Genomic DNA, 23,570 nt, shown 5'->3' with positions numbered 1-23,570 from the left:
TTTGCAAGATAGCAATTATGGATCCTAAAATATAGACACTAGTGGATTAAAAATGGGTGTAGTAGAAGACTCCAGAAATATTTTAAATATATCTAAGGTGAAGCATCTAAAACTCAAGATGCACAATGTAACAGACAGCTGAATGAATGCACTGAACTCTATAAAAAATAAACATACTTTTGGAGATGGATAACTTGTGAGCCAAAGCCTAAAGGATGAGTTACAGGTTTTGGGGGGAAAATCTTCACATAGTTTTTCCAACGTGGGCATCCAGGAGACAGCAAGGTGACAATTCTGTAGGCAAACCCAAGTTCCTTCTTCTACTGCTGCTTTAATCATTTTTGTTGCAATTGGTCCTTGTCCCTGTCCCAGTGAAATAGCTTGAAACTTATTTCCAGTCATAGATTTATCATTTGCAAATTTCAGCAGGCCTACAAGGGCATTAAAAAATGGTTTCATTTCTTACTAAAGATACCTTACAATTTCTGTGTTTTATCATAAAAAATTCTAGTTACCTTTCCCTATAAATACCAAACTTACTTACTGATTCACAGTCATATAACAAATGCTCATTGAACAAAATGTTTTATTTGTAATTTTTAAAAATTTACAGTATATGTACTTACTGGCCATAGGATCTGCTCCTGGAGACAGCACAAAAATTAAGGGAGTAGTACAGTTGGAATCCAAATAACTCTTCGCCAAATCAAATGGTGGAGGCTCCACAAACTTTTTCCCTAATTTGTCAGTTACATAATTTGTTATAGCTGGAGTTATCTGATGTAGAAAAAGAATATGGCTTTTGGAGTAATTTTTATTTCACACAACAGCTTTGGTTATTATTGAAAAACAAAAACAAAAAAAATTTTAATCTATCAGACAAGAAAAGTATGCAGCATATTGTATGAGAAAGCACTAATTTCCTTTAAAAAATTTTTTTTTTTGTTTTGGTTTTTTGAGACAGGGTCTTGGTATATAGTTCAGGCTGGCCTTAAATTTACTATGTAGCCTGGGCCAGCCTCAAATTCATAGGCAATCTTCCTTCCTCGGCCTCCCAAGTGCTGGGATTACAGGCGTGTGCTACCACACCCAGGTAATTTCCTTTTTATGTAAGAAGTATCTATAAGTTGTTAGGACAAGGATCCAAACAAAAAATGGGCAGAGGAGATGAACTGCTTACAGAAAAAGAAATACCAATGGATCTTAAACATATGACAAGACTCAAACTCATTCAATATAGCAGAGACTACAGACTTTCATCTTTAGCTCCTTTTGGTAATAGAACCCCATGGTTTTTCCATTTCTTCCAGCTAATATGGACATGTGACTAAGTTTTGGCAAGAGGAATACCAGTAGAAATTATATATGGAAATTATATATGGAACCTCCAGATCATATTTTATAAGGAAGCTGTTTGCTTTCAGCACATTCCTTCTTCCACAGATGCAGTGTTCATGTTCTAATCTTACTGATGGGTATCACACCCTAAGGGGCTTTTCTAGCATGAGAAGAAGAACCTGAACTTCTGAGTGATCTCAAGAATGAAGTGGCCCTACTAGTCCTTAATCATTTGCCTCTGGGCTGTTAGGAGAGAAATTAACTTTTATTTTATTGAAGTTACCATATTTTAGGACCCTTTTTATAGCAGCTTAGTCTACTAATATAATATTATTATATTCATAAGAAAATTTTAAAATTAAAACTACACTTAAACACAAGTTTTCACTTATTAGATTACTATATACATGAGGCAAAGATGGCCTGTATTATGGTTTGGAAATGAAATATCCCCCAAAAGCTCATGTGTTGAAGGCTTGGTCCCCAATGCAGCAGTGTTCAGAGATAGGGCCTCTGGGAATTGACTGACTCATGAGGGCTCTGTCCTCATTAATGGATAACTCATCAATGGATTAGCCCACTATGAGATTTACAGTTTAATGGGCTATTGGGAGGGGGTGGAATTTTGGGGAGGTAGGTTCTAGCTGGAAGAATTAGGTACTGGGGGTGTGCCTTTGAAGGGTATACCCAGCCCCTCACGCCCCACCGTTTGCTTCTGGGCTGCCATGAAGTGAGTACATTTGCTCTCCCACACCCCTCCCCACCATAATGTTCTGCCTTGTCATAGGCCCACAGTAATGAGGCCAAGTGATCATGGATTAAAACCTCTGAAATCATGAGGCAAAATAAATATTTCCTCCATTTAAATTGTTTTTTCAAGTATTTTATCACAGTCATGGAAAGCTGACAAATACAGCTTTTGAATCCATGATACCCAGACATTCAGTCAAATAATACTCTATATGTTGCAGTGAAGGTTTGTTTGTTTTTTAGATGAGACTAACAATTTAAATCCATAGACTTTCAGTAAAGCTGATACTCTCCATAATGTGGGTAGGCCTCACATAATCAGTTGAAGGTCTTATGAGAGAAAAAAAGGACAAAATCCCCATGAGAAAGGGTACTTGGTGGGGTGGGGGCCCTAAGGATTGCACCCAGTGCCTCACACATAGTAAGCATGTATTCTACCACTGACCTACACTCGCAGCCCAGAAAAAAGGCCTTCTGCTAGAAGGCTGGCTGCATTTGGATTTCAGCAGCAGCATCAAGTCTTTCCTGAGTCTCTAGTCTGTCAGCCTACCCTGTAGACTTGCCAGCCTCCACAATCATATGACCTAATTTTTTAACTCAATCAGCCTACACCCCTATATGGATTTTATTTCTCTGGAGAATCCTCAATAATACTGGCTTTAATTCAATTTAGTGTAATTCAACTCAGTTTGTAGATATTTACTGACTTCTAATAAGAGCAAAACAAGATATAGGTCATGACCTCAAGAAACCCGTAGTCTATTGGGAGACCCTAACAAATAGACTGTTATTGTATATTCCTGTGAGGTAAGTGCTATAGTGTATAAGCATAGATTCCAAAGCATACCAGGCAAAGGGATAACCCAACATGTCATACTGAAACAACTCCATTGACCACTAGGAAGACATTCTGTGGAGTATAAATAGATAAGCATTTCCCAGATGCAAGACTATTCACTCTTCAGTGCACTATGAACACAGGAGTTTATTGGTGATAAAATAATAAAGCATTATTTTGGACTTCAAGAGACTCACGTCTAATGAGAGGAAAACAGACACACACACACACACACACACACACACACACCTATTAGGTAGGGAAGAATGAAATAAGTTGTGACAATGTATAAAAGTTTTCAGGAGTTAGAGTAATGAGAAATACGCAGGAGTCAAATAATTATGTAGGCCTTGATTTGAACCTAACCAGTTATAGAATGAACCATTAGATAATGCTGTTTGTGAAATGTTACTAGAAACATAAAATGTGGAGAGGATGATAAGAAGGAAGAAAGGAAGGGAGGAAGGAGGGAAGGAGAAAGAAGGGAAGGAGGGAAAAGAAGGAGAGAAGGAAGAAGGATTGCAGTCACTTTGATTATAGACACATACCACCATGCCTGGTTTTATTAGAATCATTTTCAATACCTTCTTATTCAAATTCTTCATTCCCCACTCTCCTTCTAGATAATATATGATCACCCTAGTTTGCTTTGAACAGGAATCCTGTTAGGTCAGTTTAATAAGAATTCTTCCTATCCTTGATATCTCAGTAATTTTCCCTAACCCTCATCCTTGGTGATAAATATCCAACTATCTTGGCTGTATTTGGAGTTGAACCTGATCTCTCTCTCCTACTATGTTAGTCTTGATACCTACTTATTGCAATAGTCTTGAATAGAGTCTTTCTTACTATTCAACATTTGCTGTTTTTCAGCTGCATCTGGCCTGTAATCCCAGCTATTTGGGAGGCTAAGGCAGGAGGATTTTGAGTTCCAGGCCAGCCTGAGCAATTTAGGAAGATCCTATCTCAAAATAAAAAATAAAAAGGGCTGGTATGTAGTTCAGGCATAGAGTGGCCCTGAATTAGATTACTAGAATCATATTTTTTTCTTTTGTTGGTTTTTTTTTGGTACCAGGGATCGAACTCGGGACCTTGTGCTTGCGAGGCAGGCACCAGAACCACTGAGCTAAATCTCTGGCCTTTTCTTTTGTAATATGATAATCATACTGATACATGAAAAGTGATAATCATCTTACTTATCATGCCCATGGAAAGATTTCTGTGCACATTTGACTAATAGAATTGTGACATGTACAAGATTTTCCCACCATCTTCTGCTTCTAGCTATGACAGAGTTAAGGGAACCAGATTTATCTTCCTACCATAAACAATTTTTTAAAAGGGGCAATATTAGTGAAACAACCATTTTCAGACATTGAACAGTAGGTAGTGTAGGACTGTGATCCTGATAAAAAAGGAAATAAAGTAAATCTTATCATTTCCTCAGCTTTCTTCTCAGAGGTATGTTCCAGACTGGGGAACAGGGAAGAGTGACTGAAAGCAGAGCAGCACAGTGTTGCTGAGTTGGGAAGACCAGAAAAAGTGTTTAAGGAGGCCAAGGCTACTAGAAATTGTACAGCTCTAATTAGGAGAGACTTATCAGGAAAAGAGCTCAGAAATATGCATAACAAAACTTCTGAATCTTTGCTAAATATTGTGTGCATGCAATAGGTGAAGGAAAGAATGACTAGGGACCTGGGAGCTGGAGGCCTGGGGAACTACTAGACCTCCACACAAGGCCAAGAATAACCATAGTGGAGAGTCCTTGATGATCACTTGAGGCATTCAGTAAAGATCAGAAGGGCAACACTTTAAAAGCTGAGTTAACCTGTCCAATGAAAAAGCTATTTTAGACCATCCCTAATAGATCCTAACTATCTTTAAAAGGAACAATTTGAACTTAGGTAATTTAACTACATAGCCATAGGATTTGGCAAGCTTTTTCTATAGAGGGCCAGATAGTAAATATTTTAGGCTTTGTGGGACACATACAATTTCTGCTGCACATTCTTTTTTCTTTCTTCCTTTTAAAACAACCTGGCTAGAATGTAAAACACATTTTTATCTTATGGGCTAGACAAAAGAAGTCATGGGCTGGATTTGGCCCACAGGTGTTGTATACTAACTCCCAAACTAGCAGGACAAAATCTTTATAGGAAGATAACAGAACCACAAACAATGTAACATTCACAATGTCCAACATCCAATTAAAATATTACTAAGTATGCCTACAAACAGGAAAATATAATATATAACCAAGTGTAAAATCATTCAGTAGAAATGGATCTAGACATGATGGAATTAGCAGTCAATTTTTTTTGGGGGGGGTACCAGGGATCGAACTCTGGACCTCGTGCTTGCGAGGCAGGCAGCGGAACCATTGAGCTAAACCCCTGGCCCAGCAGTCAACTTTTTCACACAGTCATAACTGTATTCAAATATTCATGGATTTTTGTTGTTGTTGTTGCTGTTACCAGGGATCAAACTCCGGTCCTTGTGCAGGCAGCAGAACCACTGAGCTAAATCCGTAGCCTCTGTACTCAAATATTTAAAGGAAAATTTCACCTGAGTGAAAATAGGATATATAAAAAGAATCAAATAAAATTTCTAAAAATTAAATATAAAATTACTTAAATAAATTATATGGGACTAACAACAGATTAGATACTGTAATGAAACACAAAGACAGCAATGGGAACTATCCAAATGGACGCACAGAGATACAAAAGATTAAAATATAATTAACAAAGTATCTACATGGCATACTATTCAAGAAGTCTAATGCATATGTAATTGGAGTTGTAGGTGGGATGGCAAAAAATATTTGAAAAAATAATGGTCAAAAATATTCCCAAATTGAGGGCCAGGGATTTAGCTCAGTGGCACCATGCCTGCCTCACAAGCACAAGGTCCTGAGTTCGATCCGCAGTAACAACAAAAACAACAAAAAGTTAATTAAAAATATTCCCAAATTGAGAAAAGAAACTCACAGATCCAGGGAACCCAATGAATCCTAAATAGGATATCTGAAATAGGAATCAAAGAACCAAATAACAATAGAGTTATGCATTATTGAACAACTAGGATTCATTCTGTGAAATGAATTAGTTGGTTTCTTACTGTGTGTACATCAGAGAGTGCGTCTAAAGAAACCCAAATGGTATAGCCTTCTACACATGTAACATACTGTAATTTTTCTTTATAATTTAATTTCTTTTACTTTATGTCATTTAGCTTAAAACTACACATTGTACAGCTGAACAAAAATATTTCCTTTATATCCTAATGCTTTAAGCTTTTTTCTATTTAAAAAAAATTTAATGTATTTGCTTTTTGTTAGAAATTAAGATATAAACATACTTTAGCCTAGTTTTACACAGGATTAAAATTATTAATATCTCTGACTTTTACCTCATCTTGTCCCACTGGAAGGGCTTTAGGATTGATAACATTCATGAAGCTATCATTTCCTATGATAATGTTGCCTTCTGGAATACCTCCTTGAGGATGTGCCTGAGGCTGTTTTACAGTTAATATTTTTTAAATAAGGAGGAATATATTATGAAATAATGATAAAATGTAGCATTATAAATAAAATAGTACATAATCATTTATCATTATCAAGTGTTATATACCATACATAATTGTATGTGCTCTACTTTTATTTTATTTTTTATTTATTTATCTTTTTGTGGTACGGGGGATTGAACTCTGGACCTTTGCTCTACTTTTATATGACTGGTAGTTCAGTAGGTTTATTTATCCCAGTAACAACATAAAGACATCAATAATCTACTGCACTATGACTTTATGATGGGTGTAATGCCACTAGGTAAATAGGAACTTTTCAGCTCTCTAATAATCTTATAGGACCTTTGTTGTATATGAGGTCCATCAATGAAATGTCATATGGCACATGAAGACTGGTACTTCATATGTGGCAAATTATAGGGATCCCAAATAAAATACATTTGTCTTTTACCTTATCTGGTCTTAAACACCGAAGAATTATTATTTTCTGTAGTTCATTTAGCTTCTTATCCATTGGTGCTGGAAATTTTGCATTGTGTGGCTCTTTACTGTCATAGATTTCCCGCCATTCATATATATATTCACAAAAATGTTTCCTGATGGAAAAAAGCTTAATAATTATTGTTTTCATTGAGAAATTTTTTTTTTGGTACCGGGGACCGAACTCAGGACCTTGCACTTGAGAGGCAGGCAGCGGCACCACTGAGCTAAATCCCCAGCCCTTCATTGAGAAATATTTTAAGAGATTGTTGAGAAAGAAGAAACAAGTTAGCTATAGGACCATTTAAAAGTCACTAGGCTGGAGTAAAGACAGGCAACCAAATATAGCCTCTCTGTGATCCAGAATCAAGACACTTGGAAGACAACAACATGGTAAAGAAAAAGAAGCAGACCTTTTTTTCAGGTTCCCGTTGCATGAAGTATTGTTTTCCACCCTTTAATTTTCAGTCTATGAGTTTCTTTTCTAATTAGGTGTGTTTCTTGTATGCAACATGTTGTTGGATCTTGCTTCTTGACCCATTCTGCCAGTCTATTTCTTTTGATTGGTGAGTTGAGACCATTAACATTGATGGTTATAGCTGATATGTACTGAGTTATCATTGTGGTCATTAACACTGTTTCTAAAACTTATCAGAGCTCTAAAGATGTCTTTGATTCCTGTCAATATAGTTTCACTTTATAATACCCGTTAAAGGAGTCTTAAATCTGCTTTAAGAGTAAAAACTAAGTAATAGTACAAAAGTTTCTATATAGCCATGACACTCATTTTATTGATTTCATGGTATATTAAATGTATCTGTGTTTTTCAAGTATACAGGCCTTCAAAGATGTGAAACTAAAAACATTTTATCATACTGATGACTTCCAGGTTAAAGTTATTTATGGTGGTAAAATTTTCAAGCTCAAACATCTGGCATTCCCTTACTTATGTTCCAGCTGTTTGTGATGAAATGTACATGCCAATCCAGCACGAGACAACCAGCCAGATGACACAGATATGTTTTCAGCCTTGTGCTTGTGTGATTGTTATGTAATTGTGTTACAACAGTTAAAGGTACCTAAACACTGTGCAGTCACACAGACAATGTCACTCTAATGATTAGAGATTAGACATTAACATTCTGTAAAGTGCATCTATAAACAGGTACCTTCTACTTAAATATCACTCTGGTAACAAAAATGCTTAAAACATAACAAATTAGGTAAAAAGTTTCTTTATGTCATTTAATATTTTGTAATTAGATAAAGATAAGAGCTATTCTATCCTAAGGTGGACATTTAAATGTGTTTCAGGGATATTAATGTCATCATGATTGTCATGCTAAAATTCTATGTGGCCCTTGACCTCAAATTTTCTCTGTAAAACTTTATAATTGTTATCTGTTCACATTCTGCAGGGATTCAACTTCTAAGGAAACCATGATTGGTAAAGAAATAACAGTTCAGGGTCAGGGATTTAGCTCAGTGGTTCTGCCGCCTGCCTTACGAGCATAAGGTCCCAAGTTCGATCCCCAGTACCAAAAAAAAAAGAAAAAAGAAGTAACAGTTCATCGGTCATACTGTATATTTTTAGTTGCTTGATATCTAGATGAGATCATAAAATTAAACCTACTGCTTCCACATAAAACTGATATAACCAAAGTTCTCTTCTAGGTGTTCAACCACTGAAGTTTTGAGACCAAAACTGGAAAGATAAATGGGCTAAGAGGACAGCCAATATTTTGCCCCTGGCATTCCAAGGTCAACAAGAAGCCAGGACATGAGGGGACCTTTTCTATAAAATCCTACAACTTTAATGAGTCACCAAACCTTTCAAGCAGGGAGATTGTTGGACCCCAGAGAACAGGAGTCAATCAATGCACAGTGTGCTAAAAAGCTGGGTCACCAAACAAGGAAAGGTCTCCCATGCTTTCACAGAAAGCTACATGGTCAAGCAAAACTGTGACCCATCCTGGCGGCTGATGCTGACAAAGGAGCTGAGAGGCTCTGCATATGGTTTAAAAAGTAATGCCTAAAGAGACTTAACTGACCTTGATATATAGCAAGAGGTTAATTTTTTTTTTTTTTTTTGGTACTGGGAATAGAACTCGGGTCCTTGCACTTGCACAGCAGGCCGCGAAACCACTGAGCTAAATCCCCGGCCCAAACAAGAGGTTAATTTTGATTAACATAGATCTCAATTTAACTTGGCCTTAGACACCCAGCAGAAAAGTATAACCAAAAGATGTACCAGAATAATATCATAGTATTAAAGGCTAGATATGTAGAGAGGCTCCAATCACTGACCCCATCTGTCAGTGTCCAATTGCATCTATAGCTGACCAGTTATGGTTCAACAAGGCTAGAAAGCTACAGTGAAAATTATAGAAGCTCACTAATAGTCTTTTTTTTTTTTTTAAATTTAGACAGGGTCTTGCTATATAGTTCTGGCTGGCCTTGAACTCACTGTGTAGTGCAGGCTGGCCTCAAAATATTATTATATTTCTATTATTAGTACAGTTAGAAACAAAGGAGCTGAGTAAGTTACTCCCTTGCCCTCATCTAACCCTAAACAGTACCGGTTATTTCTGCTTTCATTATCCTGAGAGGTACAAAATGAAATAACAAAAGCCTAAGAGATCCCAGGCCCTAGGTGGCAGAGCACTGGCACTGAGAGAGTCACTGGGAGGCACCTAAAGCCAGAGATGTCTGGCCTTAAATTCTGAAAGCCTTAGTTATCGGCCCTTTTCTCTTTTTTGTGTTGCTGCTGCTACTTTTCCCATGTTCTTCAATAAATGTAGCTATGTAGTACTTACTACTAGGTGTACGTTTGGCAATTCTTTTCTTGCTGTACCAAGAACCTATTATTGGCCCATTGCACTGTAACATCATAGTGACTTGAATGTTAGGTTCAAGGCCCCAGGGTAAAAGAAAATTGACTTTACTTTTTGTAATAAAGAAGCTGCAATCTGTAAGATGTTTATACAAAATATTGAACAGTGTGTCTACCAACTAATAAACTAGAAAGAACCATGAAAACACAAACATACACACATGCACACAAATTAACCTATCATTATTCAGTGCTACATCATCATATATAAACAATTACCTGAATCCTTTGAAGGCAGGAAATTCACTTGCTCGACAAATTTCCTCCCAGCTTTTATCCTGTAGCCAAGTTGGATCAGGATTTTTCTCAGCACTCTTAAGACTTACTCCTCCAGTCAAAAGAAACATCAGTTCCTGGTATTCAATCTCCTTTTTAGCCCTGCATTCACAAAGTAAGGGCTGTTGTAAATTGTTGATTTTAAACTTGAATGACATCAAATTTTTCATGATAACTTTAATGAAATAATGGGGACTGTATTTAACCTCTTAACAATTAGAAAATTGGACAAAATTAATGAAAAAAATTGTTTTTGGAAATTGTAAATAGCTAGGGTGGAACAGTGGTGTCTAAGAGAAGAAAGACCAATAAGGTTAACTCCTATAATTGCCTCAGCATCTGCCTAGTGGGACTTGCCAGGCTTCAGAGCAGAGAGGTGGTCAAAATCAAAGTTTAACAGTATTGTTGAGTTGATGAGACAGAGATTAGAATTAGTAAGGGCTGAGGTGGTGGAAATTTGTGGGTAGAATACTTGAAAGGGGTAGATAAGATGAATGGAAAAGAAGTCCCGGAAATATTCATAGAAGTCTCTTTAGACTCCATTGATGAATACTAAGGCAAGCATGAGGAGGGCAAAACTCCAAGAGGCCAGGCAAAGTATGGGAAGAAATAAACTGAATAGTTCTCAGAGACTGCATAGTACTGGGAAATATGAATTGATGCCAACCAGAATTGAGCATTTGTTGAACACCAGAAGAATTTAGTGATGACATGAGAAGGATCGCCTTAATAATGAAGCTGTAGTAGGGTCTTAGAGGTTGCTTTTGCTATAAAAAGCACTGACTTCACTCTGTGTCAGATTCTTGCTCAACTCTGCACACAAACCTGTTAATCATTTAAGGTATGTTTGCCTAAAACTTTAAGTCTGAAGGCATAAAGATAAGAGTGACAAGGATGTTTTCAAGATTTTCAGGGACATGATAATCAGCAGATTGTTCACTGTCAGCTATTACAATGTCCTGACCCAGAACATCTGAATAGTACTTAGCAGTCTGGTCATACCCTAAACCTGGAGGCCTAAGTAACTTCATTTGGACTTTGTTCTTTTTTTCTGAGTCATTCTCTCGTGCAGTCACCTGGGATTCCAGGAGTAACAGTTCTGATCTATAAATATCCTGTGACAAGAGTCAAAAGCATCCTCCCAACCAATTTATGAAGACATAAAAACCCTAAATATTTATATATCTAATAATACAGCATCACAACACAAAATAAATTGATAGAGCTACAAGGAAATATATCTAGTTAGAATTTCCAACATCCACCTCAATAATTGATCAAAAAGTTGACAGAAAATTAATAAGGATATAGAAAACTTACAAGCCAGCATGAACTACTTACCACTCAGAAACAGAAAAATACACATACTTTTCAAAGATATACAGAAAAGTCACAAAGACAGACCATATTCTGGGCTATACAGTAAATCTTGTTCTTAAAATTTCTAGAATAGGAAAACTATGGAGGATAAAAGCAGAGTGTTGGTTTACATGGGCTGAGAATGCTGGATAAAAGCATATAAGGAAAGTTTTTGAGGTGATGGAAATATTCTAAAATGAGATTTTGGTGATGGTTGCACAACTTTAGAAATGTTCTAAAATATCTTACTTGATTCTTAACAATGGGTGAACTGCATGATATGTAAATTATAGCTCAACAATGCTGAATAAAAGAATAAAAGAGTCCCCTACCAAGTGATTTCCACTATATATTATTAATAGAAAAAAATACAAAAAGGCATCTATAACACATTTGGTTTTTATGTTTATATTTGTTTATTTCTTATAATAATTTAAATTTAGAATTAAATGAATGGATTTAGTAGCAGATTAGATACACTTAAAGAATTATTGAAATAGAAGACTAAAAGCTTTGAGAGGCAAAGAAATAGAAAATATAGAGCGTAAGAGACATAGGGAATGGATGAAAGCTTAAACTATGTGTAACTAGGAAAAGAGAGAGAATAAAGCAGTAGATATATTTGAAAAAATTATGACTCCTTGCAAAACAGTTGATACCAAGTAATAGTTTCAAGAAGCCCTATAAATCCCAAATAGAATGAATGAAGATAAAAATATACTATTAGAAGTTAATATAGTAGTGATCACTGGGGAGGAGGCAAAGACTAGTAGAGATTAGGAAAAAGCACAAGGAAGACTTCTGGAATACTAGTAATTTCTATTTTTTGGTGGATGATAATTATATGAGTTTTTTCATTATAATAACTCATCAAATTGACATTTGGGCTTTGATTGCTTTTCTATATGTAAGTTGCAGATCAATTTTTTAAAATGTTAAAATAAGGAATATGTAGGCACACAATACTAAAATATCAACAACTAAAACTAAAGGAAAAAGATATACTGTAAAAACAACTCTTAAAATAAAAGTTACCTTATTTTCATAGAAGAAACAATTCAAAACAGTGAAAGATAAAAAACAATGAATAGTTTTATTATAGACAGCTAAGTTATGTAGAAATATTACAGGCAGTCAGGCAGGGCGAGGCCCTCGAGTGTCAATACAAAAGATGAAAACACATTACAACTGTGGCTAGAGACACATCTATAAAGATGAAATGACGAAGCCTACATACTTCCCCAGGGGATAAGGTAAGTAGGAACCCCTGGTCCAATAAAGTCTAAATAGACATCAGTCACCTTGGTGGGTGACCAAGACCCCTTGGAGCCATCCCTTCCTAAAAAAGTTCATTGCTCTTTCCATATACACTTGCTACGTGACCCGCTTCCCCACTGGATCAATATTACCTAAGTGGCTATACTTGTAATCTTTTTAAATGATTATATTTTTGTTCCATGTTGTATCCACCTCGTGATTTTGTACCCACCTTGTGATTTTTCTCTATGAAACTTCCCCTGTGAAGTAGGGTGCATGGTAGCCCATTCAAGTCCCCTCTTGTCCCTTTCAGGAGCTATCTCTCTCAATAAATATTTCCTACTCTTAACCTCTGTTGTTCCTCAGAATTCCTTCTTTGATTTTGGGGAATATGAATTCAGCATATCTGAGTCCCAATCTAGCAGGCTGGGAGTTATATTATTTCCCCTATATCATTTGGAGGTCCTATATCAGTTTCAAACTGCTAAAATAAAATTCTTTTGTTTTCACACAAAAAAGAACTAAGAGAATTCATGACCAGCAGACACACACTAGATGAACTATTGCTGAGTGTTTTTCAGGCAAAACAAAACAAGGGAAACTAAACAAAGAAATGAAAAGCAACAAAAAGGGTAGTATGTAGATAAATTTAAATGAGGATTTATTTTTATCAATAATCAAAAAATATCTTGTGAAATTTAAAACAAAAAAAATATTGAAGGGAAAGGAAAAATTATGAGAAAAGAAAAAAATGGAAATGAAATCTATGTAAATTGGGAAGGGTAGAGGGGGTGAAGGGTGCACAAGTAATGGGGGAAAAAATACGAACCAAGATACATCATGTACAGGTACAAGCACCCAGTGATAAATGTAAACATATTGTATACCTAAAATGCAACAATAAAATAATTTAAGGAAAAAAATTTAAAAATATTGAAATAGATGGCAACAATAGCAAATAAACTGGAAGAGGTAAATTGAGTTATAATGTTTTCCATCTTTGCATGTCTGGAAAAGAGAAGTAGCAAAAGAAAGACTATGATATTAGAGAATGTGTGCTGTAATTTTTATGTTAAATATTACAAGACAAGTAAGAGAATATGTGACTACAAAGATAAAAGAGAAGAAAACATGAAAAAAAGCTAAAAATCAACTTTCTCAGAAGACAAGAAAAGGACTTCTAGTTTCCAGTCCAGCTTCTAAGGAATTTAAAAGTCATTAATCCATTCCTCAGGACAAAAATTTTAAAAAGCCAAACAAACTGAAAACGAGCAACTTTTCTAAATACATTAGAGAATTAAAGTCATAGCATTAATTTGTTACCCCAAATTTGGAGAAACACACAGGTAGGCAGATACAGAGAACCCCAAATTACCTGATAACAAGAGGGATAATGAAACTTAGGTTGTCATTGAGGCACTTGAGACAGTTCAGAGAAGTCTGAGATTTAAAAATTCCAGGTAATCCAGAATTAAGGAACCCCACCCTTTTGTAAATTTTGCCTCCAGGACCCTTGGGAGGGTTTTACAGTGAAGATCACTGGTTCTGGTAGTGAGAGGAGATTACCTTAAACATATTCTGTTCTTTAACAAGGGCCTCTCTTATGTTAAGAGACCCAGGGGGCAGGAAAGGAAATACCCAACTCCAGCCTTCTGTATCACTTAAGAGGAAAAAAACCCCAAACCCAAACTAAAAACCAGAAGCACTGGTGAAGGGCACAGAGCAGAAGCACAAGCTCACTAAAAACCTGAGAAGTAATCTGAGGAATACAGAAGGCTTTTCTTTCCATCACACTGTAATATCATTTCCATTGGATTTCTGTATAATAATGGGAATATAACTGAAAGAACTGGATGCCTCAGACATTGTTTCAGAAGTCTCTAGGGAAACCAAAAGACAATAGAGGAGACAAAACTAGAAAACTAGAAGAAATTTCAGACTCTGATACCTATAACTACAATAAAATAAACACAATCTAACTCCTAGTCAGATAGACATAAAATCTCACATTAAAGGGCTATTTATTTTAATTCCCTTTACCCAGTACATGATATATGGCTTTGAGAAAACCTCACAAGGCATACTAAAAGACAAAAGCAACCTCTAAACAAAGAACTGAGTTTGAAGGGACAGAGCAAACATCAGAACCTGATGCATGTCTTTTAGTAGTTACTCACATATACCAGAAAAAAGAGAGGAAGACAACAATGACAACAAAGAATAAGGGCAATAAATAGAAAATAGTAACATATGGTAGAGGTTATAATTATATCAATAATCAGTTTAAACAGCGGTCTAAAACTAAAAGACTGTCAGAGTAGATCCCAAAACAAGACACAAGTATATATATATGTTATGGTTTATATCTAAAATGCCCCCCCCAAAAGTCTTTTTAGAGGTGGGGCTTTTAAATGATGACTGGAGTAATCCATTAATGATTTTATGGCCATATGTTCTGTTAGAAGGTGGGACCTGGTTGAAAGAAGTGGATCACTAAGAGCAAGACCTGGAAGACTGTATTCTTCCTGGCTTCTTCTCTCTCTGCTTCCTGGCTGCCATAAACCTAAGCAGCTTTCCTCTGACTTGCCCTTCCACCATTCTGTTTCTGCACTGGAGCCAGCCAGTCAAGGATTAAACCCTCTAAAATGGTGAGCCAAAAATCCTTTTTCCTTAATTTGTGGGTATCAGGTATTTTGTCCCAGCAACATAAAAACTGACTAATAAAATGTTATGGTTTAGAACAAGAATGGCCCCTCAAAGCCTCACACACTCAGAGGTGGGACTTTTGGAAGGTGATTAGATCATGGGGTGCCATACTCAGCAGTGGATTCATCTACTAATGAGTTCAGCAGCTGAGTATGCTGTTGGGGAGGTCAGAAAACGTGGGCTATTGAGGCATGACCTGGAAGGATATATCTCCCTACCTGCCTCCTCCCTTCTCTATCTCCTGGCTGCCAAAATGTGTGCAGCTTTTCATCCTTCATGCCCTTCTGTCATGCCAATTTTGCCTTGGAGCCAGCCAAGATGGGCTGAAATATCTAAAGAAACATGAGCAAAAATAATTTCTCCTCCTTTAAGTTGCCGGTGTCAAATATCCCATCCCAGTGACAAGAAAGTGACCAAGACGTATAATATTGTCTACAAAAGCCCCAATTAAATATATAAAGACACAGATTATAAGTAAAGGAATGTAGAAAAGTATATTATCCTAACACTAATCAGAAGAAAGTGGCAATAACTACATTTCTTTCAGACCAAGCAGACTTCAAAGGAAGAAAAATTATCTGAGATAAAGAGGGACATTATATAATGTTAAAGACATTATGATCTCCCAAGACTTTTACAAAGAGAAGTAGGAATAAGACAAGGCAACCCTGGTATAAATTTATTAAATATGTATAAGATAGGGGCCGGGGATTTAGTTCAGTGGTTCCACTGCCTGCCTCGCAAGCGCAAGGTCCTGAGTTCTATCCCCAGTACCAAAAACCCCCAAAAAACAACAACAACAAAAAATAAATATGTATAAGATAAATATGAAGACAGCTATAAAAATCAGATGCAATAAGAAAAGATCTAAATAAATGCAAAGGTATTTCAGGTAAATGGATAAGAATATTCAATATTGTCAAGTTGTCAATACCTCTTAGAATTAACACAATCCCAACCAAAATCTCAGCAAGTTATTTTGTGGATATTAACAAATTAACTTTACAGTTTATATGAAATGCCACAAGACCCAAATAATCAACATAACATTAAATGAGAAAAGGACAAAGTGAAGGGCTGACACTACCAGACTTTAAGACTTAATATAAAACTACAGTAATTAAGACAGTGTAGCATCAGTGAAAGAATAGACAAATAGATCACCAAAACAGAATATAAAGCCAAGAAATAGACTCAAATAAATATAGTCAAGTAATATTTGATAGAAGAACAAAGGCAATTCAATGGAAACAGCATATTCTTTTCAACAAATGGAGTTGGAACAATAGCATGTCTACATGCAAAAGAAAAAAAGAAAGAAAGAAAGAAAAAAGAATCTACGTACAGACCTTATACCTTCACAACAATGAACTCAAAATGGACCATACTCCTAAAAGAAAAATGCAAAATTGTAAAAATCCTAGATGATAATATAAAAGAAAATTCAAGTGACCCTGAGTATGGTGTTAATTTCTTAGATATAACATCAAAAAGGGCTGGGGATTTAGCTCAGTGGTTCCGGGGCCTGCCTCCCAAGCGCAAGGTCCCGAGTACGATCCCTGGTACCAAAAAAAAAAACCCACACACAAACATCAAAAACACCATCATGAAAAATATTGATAGCTGGACTTCATTAAAATAAAAAATTTCTGGTAGAGGAAGCTTCCGGGTCAGTGTGCCACAGCTCCGAGCCCACAGGAGACCTCCAGATCAGCACTCCACGGCTCCCAGGGAGGACGAGGCTTCCGGATAGGCATGCTGCAGCTCCCAGCATAGAGGAAGCTTCCGGGTAGGCATGCCACAGCTCCAAGCCCAGAGGAGGTGAGCTCCTTGGGTGCCAGGAACACAAACCCACCTTACCCCCCCATGTCAAAATGAGAAGACAGGTAAACAAGCAATAGAACCAGGCTTGCAGATCACCTACAGCAACCCCAAAGGGAAACGAGATGGAGCACTCTGATACTCAACCACCTGGACTCCCTGAACTAGCAACGAAAGAGGATCTGGAAAAAATGAAATCAGAAATAATTTCTCACATAACAGCAAAGATTGTGCCCATAGTGCAGGACATGATTAATAAATCTAGAGCAGATACAGATAAAAAATAGAGGAGCTGAGGAACATGATGGAATGCCAACATAGGAAACAAAAAGAATCCATAAAACAGATGCAAACAGATTTCCAGGAGATTAAAAACTCCATTGAAAGTCTATGTAGCAGGGCCAGGGGTTTAGCTCAGTGGTTCCGGGGCCTGCCTCACAAGTGCAAGGTCCTGAGTTCAATCCCCAGCACCAAAAAAAAAACCACTCACAAAAAAAAGAGAAAGAAAGTCTATGTAGCAGAATGAGCCAATGTGAAGACAGAATTTCAGATATAGAAGATAAGATTGTAATTAGTGACCAGGAAAAGAAAAAATTCTTTAAAATCTTAAGGGACCACAAGAAATCAATCCAGCAGCTGCTAGATGATGCAAAGAAAAATAACACAAGACTGACTGGAGTCAGTAAAGAAACAGGAGACAGCGCAGATGACATAAAAAAACTGTTTATGGAAGTAATGGCAGAAAACTTCCCAAGGAGGGGAAAAGAATTTGACATACAGATAAGCGAGGCATATAGGATTCTAACTAACCTCGATCAAAAAAAATCTACACATAGGCATATAATTGTTAAGATTCCAGAAACCCAACAGAAGAATAAAATTCTACAAGTAGTTAGAGAAAAGAAACAAATCACATACAAAGGAAAGCCCATCAGAATCACAGAAGACTTCTCAGTGCAAACCCTCAAGGCAAGAAGAGCTTGGAGTGATGTGTTTCAAGCCCTAAAGGAAAACAACCTCCAACCCAGACTGACATACCCTGCAAAACTATCTTACAAAATTGATGTGAGATAAGATACTTTCATGACAAAGAGCACCTTAGGAACTTCATAAATACCAAACCAGCACTCTAAAAAATTTTAGGCAAAATCCTAGGAAAAGACAAAGAGGATCACAACACCAGGAAGCCCAGCAGAATGAATCTGCTGGGCACGACAAGAAATTAAAAGCAAAGGGGGAGGATTCAACAAAAAGAAAAAGTCATGACAATGATAACTCAATATATACCAGCTATAACCATCAATGTTAATGGTCTCAACTCACCAATCAAAAGAAATAGACTGGCAGAATGGGTCAAGAAGCAAGATCCAACAACATGTTGCATACAAGAAACACACCTAATTAGAAAAGAAACTCATAGACTGAAAAGTAAAGGGTGGAAAACAATACTTCAAGCAAAGGGAACCCCAAAAAAAGCAGGAGTAGCTATCCTCTTTGCAGATCAAGTAGATTTCAAACCCACAATGATTAAGAGAGACAAAGAAGGACACTACATCCTTGTAAAGGGAACAATCCAAGAGCAAGAGATGACAATCATAAATATCTATGCACCAAACACTAGTGCGCCCAACTATATAAAACAAATACTAACAGACATGAAAAACCATATATGCACTAATACAGTAGTAGTGGGGGACCTCAATACCCCATTGTCACAAATAGATAGATCAACTAGACAAAAAACAAGCAATGAAATACTAGAACTCAAACTATTGAAGATATGGACCTAACATGTTTACAGAGTGTTTCATCCCACAAAATCAGAATACACATTCTTTTCAGCTGCACACAGGTCATTCTCCAAAATAGACCACATACTCACTCATAGAACATATTTAGGTAAGTGCAAAGGAATTGAAGTTATCCCCTGTATATTATCAGACCACAGTGTGATGAAATTGGAGACAAACAGCAAAAGAAACTGCAAAAACTTCATGAACACATGGAAATTGAACAGCACACTTCTGAATAACCAATGGGTCACAGAGGAAATTCAAGAAGAAATCAGACAGTTCCTTCAAATAAATGAAAATGACAATACAACATATCGGAATCTATGGGACACAATGAAAGCAGTCTTACGAGGGAAATTCATAGCAGTGAATACGCATATTAGGAAAACAGAGCGTTCCCAATTAAACAACCTGATGCTGAACCTCAAGCTTCTAGAATGAGAAGAGCAGGACAAACCCAAAGCTCATACAAGGGAGGAAATCATAAATAATAGAGAAGAAATTAATTCAATGAAGACTAAGAGAACAATACAAAAAATCAGTGAAGCCAAGAGTTGGTTCTTTGAAAGAATCAACAAAATTGACAAACCCTTAGCCAATCTTATCAGAAAAAGGAAAGAAAAGGCCCAAATCCATGCAATTAGGAATGAAAAGGGTGAAATTACAACAGACCCAGCAGAAATCCAGAGAATCATCAATACCTACTTTGAGAACCTATATGCCAATAAGATGGAAAACACAGAAGAAATGGACAGATACCTAGACATGTATGAATTACCAAAGTTGAATGAAGAAGACCTAAAAATTCTAAACAACCCAATATCAATCAATGAAATTGAAAACGTAATTAAAAACTTACCAACTAAGAAAAGCCCAGGTCCTGATGGCTTCACTGCTGAATTCTACAAGACATTTAGAGAGGAACTACTGCCACCACTGTTTAAACTCTTCAATGAAACTGAAAGGGAAGCAATACTCCCAAAATCATTCCTGAAAGCAAACATCACCTTGATCCCCAAAGCAGAGAAAGACCCAACTGAAAAAGAGGACTATAGGCCAATCTCAGTAATGAACATAGATGCAAAAATCCTTAATAAGATACTGGCAAATAGAATGCAGAAGATCATCAAGAAGATCATACATCCTGCCCAAGTGGGATTCATCCCAGGGATGCAGGGATGGTTCAATATAAGCAAATCAATCAATGTAATACACTGTATCAATAGAGCCATGGAGAAAAACCACATGATAATTTCAACAGATGCAGAAAAAGCATCTGACAAAATCGAACACGCATTTATAATATAAACCCTACAAAAAATCAGAATAGACGGTCTCTACCTCAATCTGATAAAAGCCATCTATGAAAAACCAACAGCCAGTATCATACTAAATGGTCAAAAACTGAAATTCTTCACACTAAAATCAGGAACAAGACAAGGATGTCCACTATCACCACTCTTGTTTACTCTTGTTTCTTTGCAAACATTAGCCACAGCAATTAGACAAGAGAAAGAAATAAAAAGAATAAAGATAGGAAATGAAGAAGTCAAATTGTCATTATTTGCAGATTACATGATACTCTATATAGAAGACCCTACGAACTCCACCAAAAGTCTTCTAGACTTAATAACTAATTTCAGTAAAGTAGCTGGATACAAGGTCCACACACAAAAATCAATAGCTTTCCTCTACACGAACAACAGAGTCACTGAGAGAGAAACAGGGCAAACAATTCCTTTCACAATAGCATCCAAAAAATTGAAATACCTAGGAATCAACCTAACAAAAGAAATCAAAGTCCTCTTCTCTGAAAACTATAGCACTTTGAAAAAAGATATTGACGGGGATATCAGAAAATGGAAAGACATCCCTTGCTCCTGGGTAGGAAGGATCAACATAGTGAAAATGACTATACTCCTAAAACTTCCATATAGATTCAATGCAATCCCAATCGAAATCCCAGCAGCATACTTCATAGACCTTGAGAAAACAATCCAAAAATTCATTTGGAACAAGAAGAGACCCAGAATAGCAAAAGCAATTCTAGGTAACAGAGACATGGCAGGGGGTATCACAATCCCCAACCTGCAACTATACTACAAGCCTACTGTGATAAAAACAGCATGGTACTGGCAATGAAACAGACTTGAAGACCAGTGGAACAGATTAGAAGATGCAGAAACAATGCCAGACACACTCACCCACCTCATCTTTGACAAAGGAGCCAAACACTCTTGCTTGAGGAAAGATAGTCTCTTTAATAAATGGTGCTGGAAAAATTGGGTTTCAACTTGCCAAAGACTAAAACTAGACCTGTATCTCTCATCATGCACTAACCTAAAATCAAAATGGATTAAAGATCTAAATATAAAAACAGAAACGCTGAACCGGCTGGAACAGAGGTTAGGTAGAACTCTTCAAGACATTGGGGTTGGAAAAGACTTTATGAACAAAACCTCAGTTGCCTGTGAACTAGCACAAACAATCTCTTTTTACTGAAAAGCTTCTGCACAGCAAGAGAAACCACCAGCAGTGTGAAGAGACAACCCACAATGTGGGAAAAAATTTTCACCAGCGGTCCCTCAGACAAAAGTCTATCTTGAACCTATAAAGAACTTAAAAAAATCAGACCTCCCAAATTTAAAGACCCAATCCAAAAATGGGCATCTGAAATGAACAGACATTTCTCAGACAAAGAAGTAGAAATGGCAAATAAACATATGAAAAAATGTTCAACATCACTGGTCATTCGAGAGATGCAAATGAAAACAATGCTGAGATTCCACCTCACTCCAGAAAGAATGGCTGCTATCATGAAATCAACCAACAACAAATGCTGGCGGGGCTGTGGGGAAAGAGGAACAATGCTCCACTGCTTGTGGGAGTATAGACTGGTGCAACAACTGTGGAAATCAGTATGGAAATACCTCAAAGAACTAGGACTGGAAGCTCCATTTAACCCAGCTATTCCACAGCCGGGGATCTTCCCCAAAGCACTAAAAGAATCATACCACAGTGATATATGTGCACCCATGTTCACAGCAGCACAGTTTGTAATAGCTAAAACTTGGAAACAGCCCAAGTCCCCATCAACTGGAGACTGGATAAAGAAAATGTGGGTTTTTAAATAAAATGGAGTACTACTGTGCCATCAAAAACGAGAAATTAGATACATTTATTGCTAAATGGATGCACATTGAGGCAATACTCTTAAGTGAAATAAATAGGACACACATGTGTAAATACTGAATAGTTTCTCTAGTGTGAGAAACTGAATGTGTAAACGAGGACAAAAGGGTATAATAGATAATGTGAAATAGGAAGAAAAGGGGCAAAGGGGAGGGGGAATTGGGAGGGGTAGGGGAAAGGAAAGAAGGGAATGGAATTAATATGAGAAAATGAAAAAATGGAAACAAAGTCTTTGTAAGTAGGGAGGGATGGAGGGGTTGAAGGGAGGGCAGGGAAAGGGGGAAAAAATAAGAACCAAGAGAGTATGTAAAGGTGCATATCTCCAATGATGAGTGTCATTATATTGTACACCTAAAATGTACCAATAAAAAGATATACAAAAAAATAAAATAAAAAATTTCTGCTCTATAAAGATAATGTCAAGAGATGAGAAAATATTTGCAAAAGATATATCTGATAAAGAACCATTATCCAAAATGTACAGCGGGGCCGGGGATTTAGCTTAGTAGTTTCATCGCCTGCTGTGCAAGCGCAAGGACCCAAGTTCGATCCCCGCTATCAAAAAAAAAAAAATCAATAACCCAAATGTACAGGGAACTTTTAAAACTCAACCATAATAAAATAATCAAACTTTAAAATAAGCAAAAGTTCTAAACAGATACCTCATCAAAGAAGATTCACAGCTAGAAATAAACATGAAAAGATGGTCAACATCATACGCAACTAGGGCATTCCAAATTACAACAAGATTCTACTAAACACTTATCAAAGTGGCAATATCAAAATTACACAACACAAACTCACTCATTGCTTCTAGGAATACCATATGGCACAGCTACTTTGGAAGACTGTTTGGTAGTTTCTTGGAAAACTTAAGCATACTTTTACCATATGATCTAGCAATTGCACTCTTGGTATTTACCCAAAGGAACGGAAAACTTATGACCCCCAAAGCCTTCTACATGAATATTTATAGCAGCTTGATTTATAATTGTCCAAACTTGAAGACAACAAAGGTGTCCTTCAGCAGGTGAATGGATAAATGAGCTGTAATATATCCAGACAATGAGATATTATTCAGCACTAAAAAGAAATGCACTATCAAGCCATGAAAAGACATGGAGAACCTTAAATACATATTACTAAGTAAAAAATCCAACTATATATATATCCACTCTGGGAAAAGCAAGACTATGAAGACATTAAAAGGAAAAGTGATTGCCAGGGATTAGGAATGAAGGAAAAACAGGTGAAGTACACAGGATTTTTAGGGGAATGAAACTATTCTTTTGGTACTATTATGATGAATACATATCATTATACATTTATTAAAATC

The 23,570-nt window shown here is 36.5% G+C and overlaps 1 protein-coding gene across 15 annotated transcripts in view; it reads right to left on the bottom strand.

Moving 5' to 3' along the window:
* The window catches only part of Dnah12 (dynein axonemal heavy chain 12), a 277,734-nt gene that overhangs the window by 32,966 nt on the left and 221,198 nt on the right, over window positions 1-23,570 (bottom strand). For 13 of the 15 annotated variants that reach the window (XM_087182321.1, XM_087182331.1, XM_087182327.1 and 10 more), the window contains 5 exons: window positions 10,050-10,208; window positions 6,909-7,053; window positions 5,917-5,952; window positions 627-777; window positions 178-431 (listed from right to left, as the gene is read on the bottom strand). In XM_087182321.1, coding sequence (XP_087038447.1) covers window positions 178-431; window positions 627-777; window positions 5,917-5,952; window positions 6,909-7,053; window positions 10,050-10,208 — 745 coding nt within the window. The remainder of the gene's footprint in view (window positions 1-177; window positions 432-626; window positions 778-5,916; window positions 5,953-6,908; window positions 7,054-10,049; window positions 10,209-23,570) is intronic. The other 2 variants (XM_087182326.1, XM_087182329.1) reach the window with 1 other exon arrangement.

The sequence above is a fragment of the Heterocephalus glaber genome, unplaced genomic scaffold (assembly GCF_053883595.1).
Source record: "Heterocephalus glaber isolate CG9 unplaced genomic scaffold, H.glaber_assembly_v1.0 deba00001472, whole genome shotgun sequence".
NCBI classification, from domain to species: Eukaryota; Metazoa; Chordata; class Mammalia; order Rodentia; family Bathyergidae; genus Heterocephalus; species Heterocephalus glaber.
The sequence above is the reverse complement of the archived record's forward strand: the minus strand, read 5'-3'. Positions and strand labels throughout refer to the sequence as shown.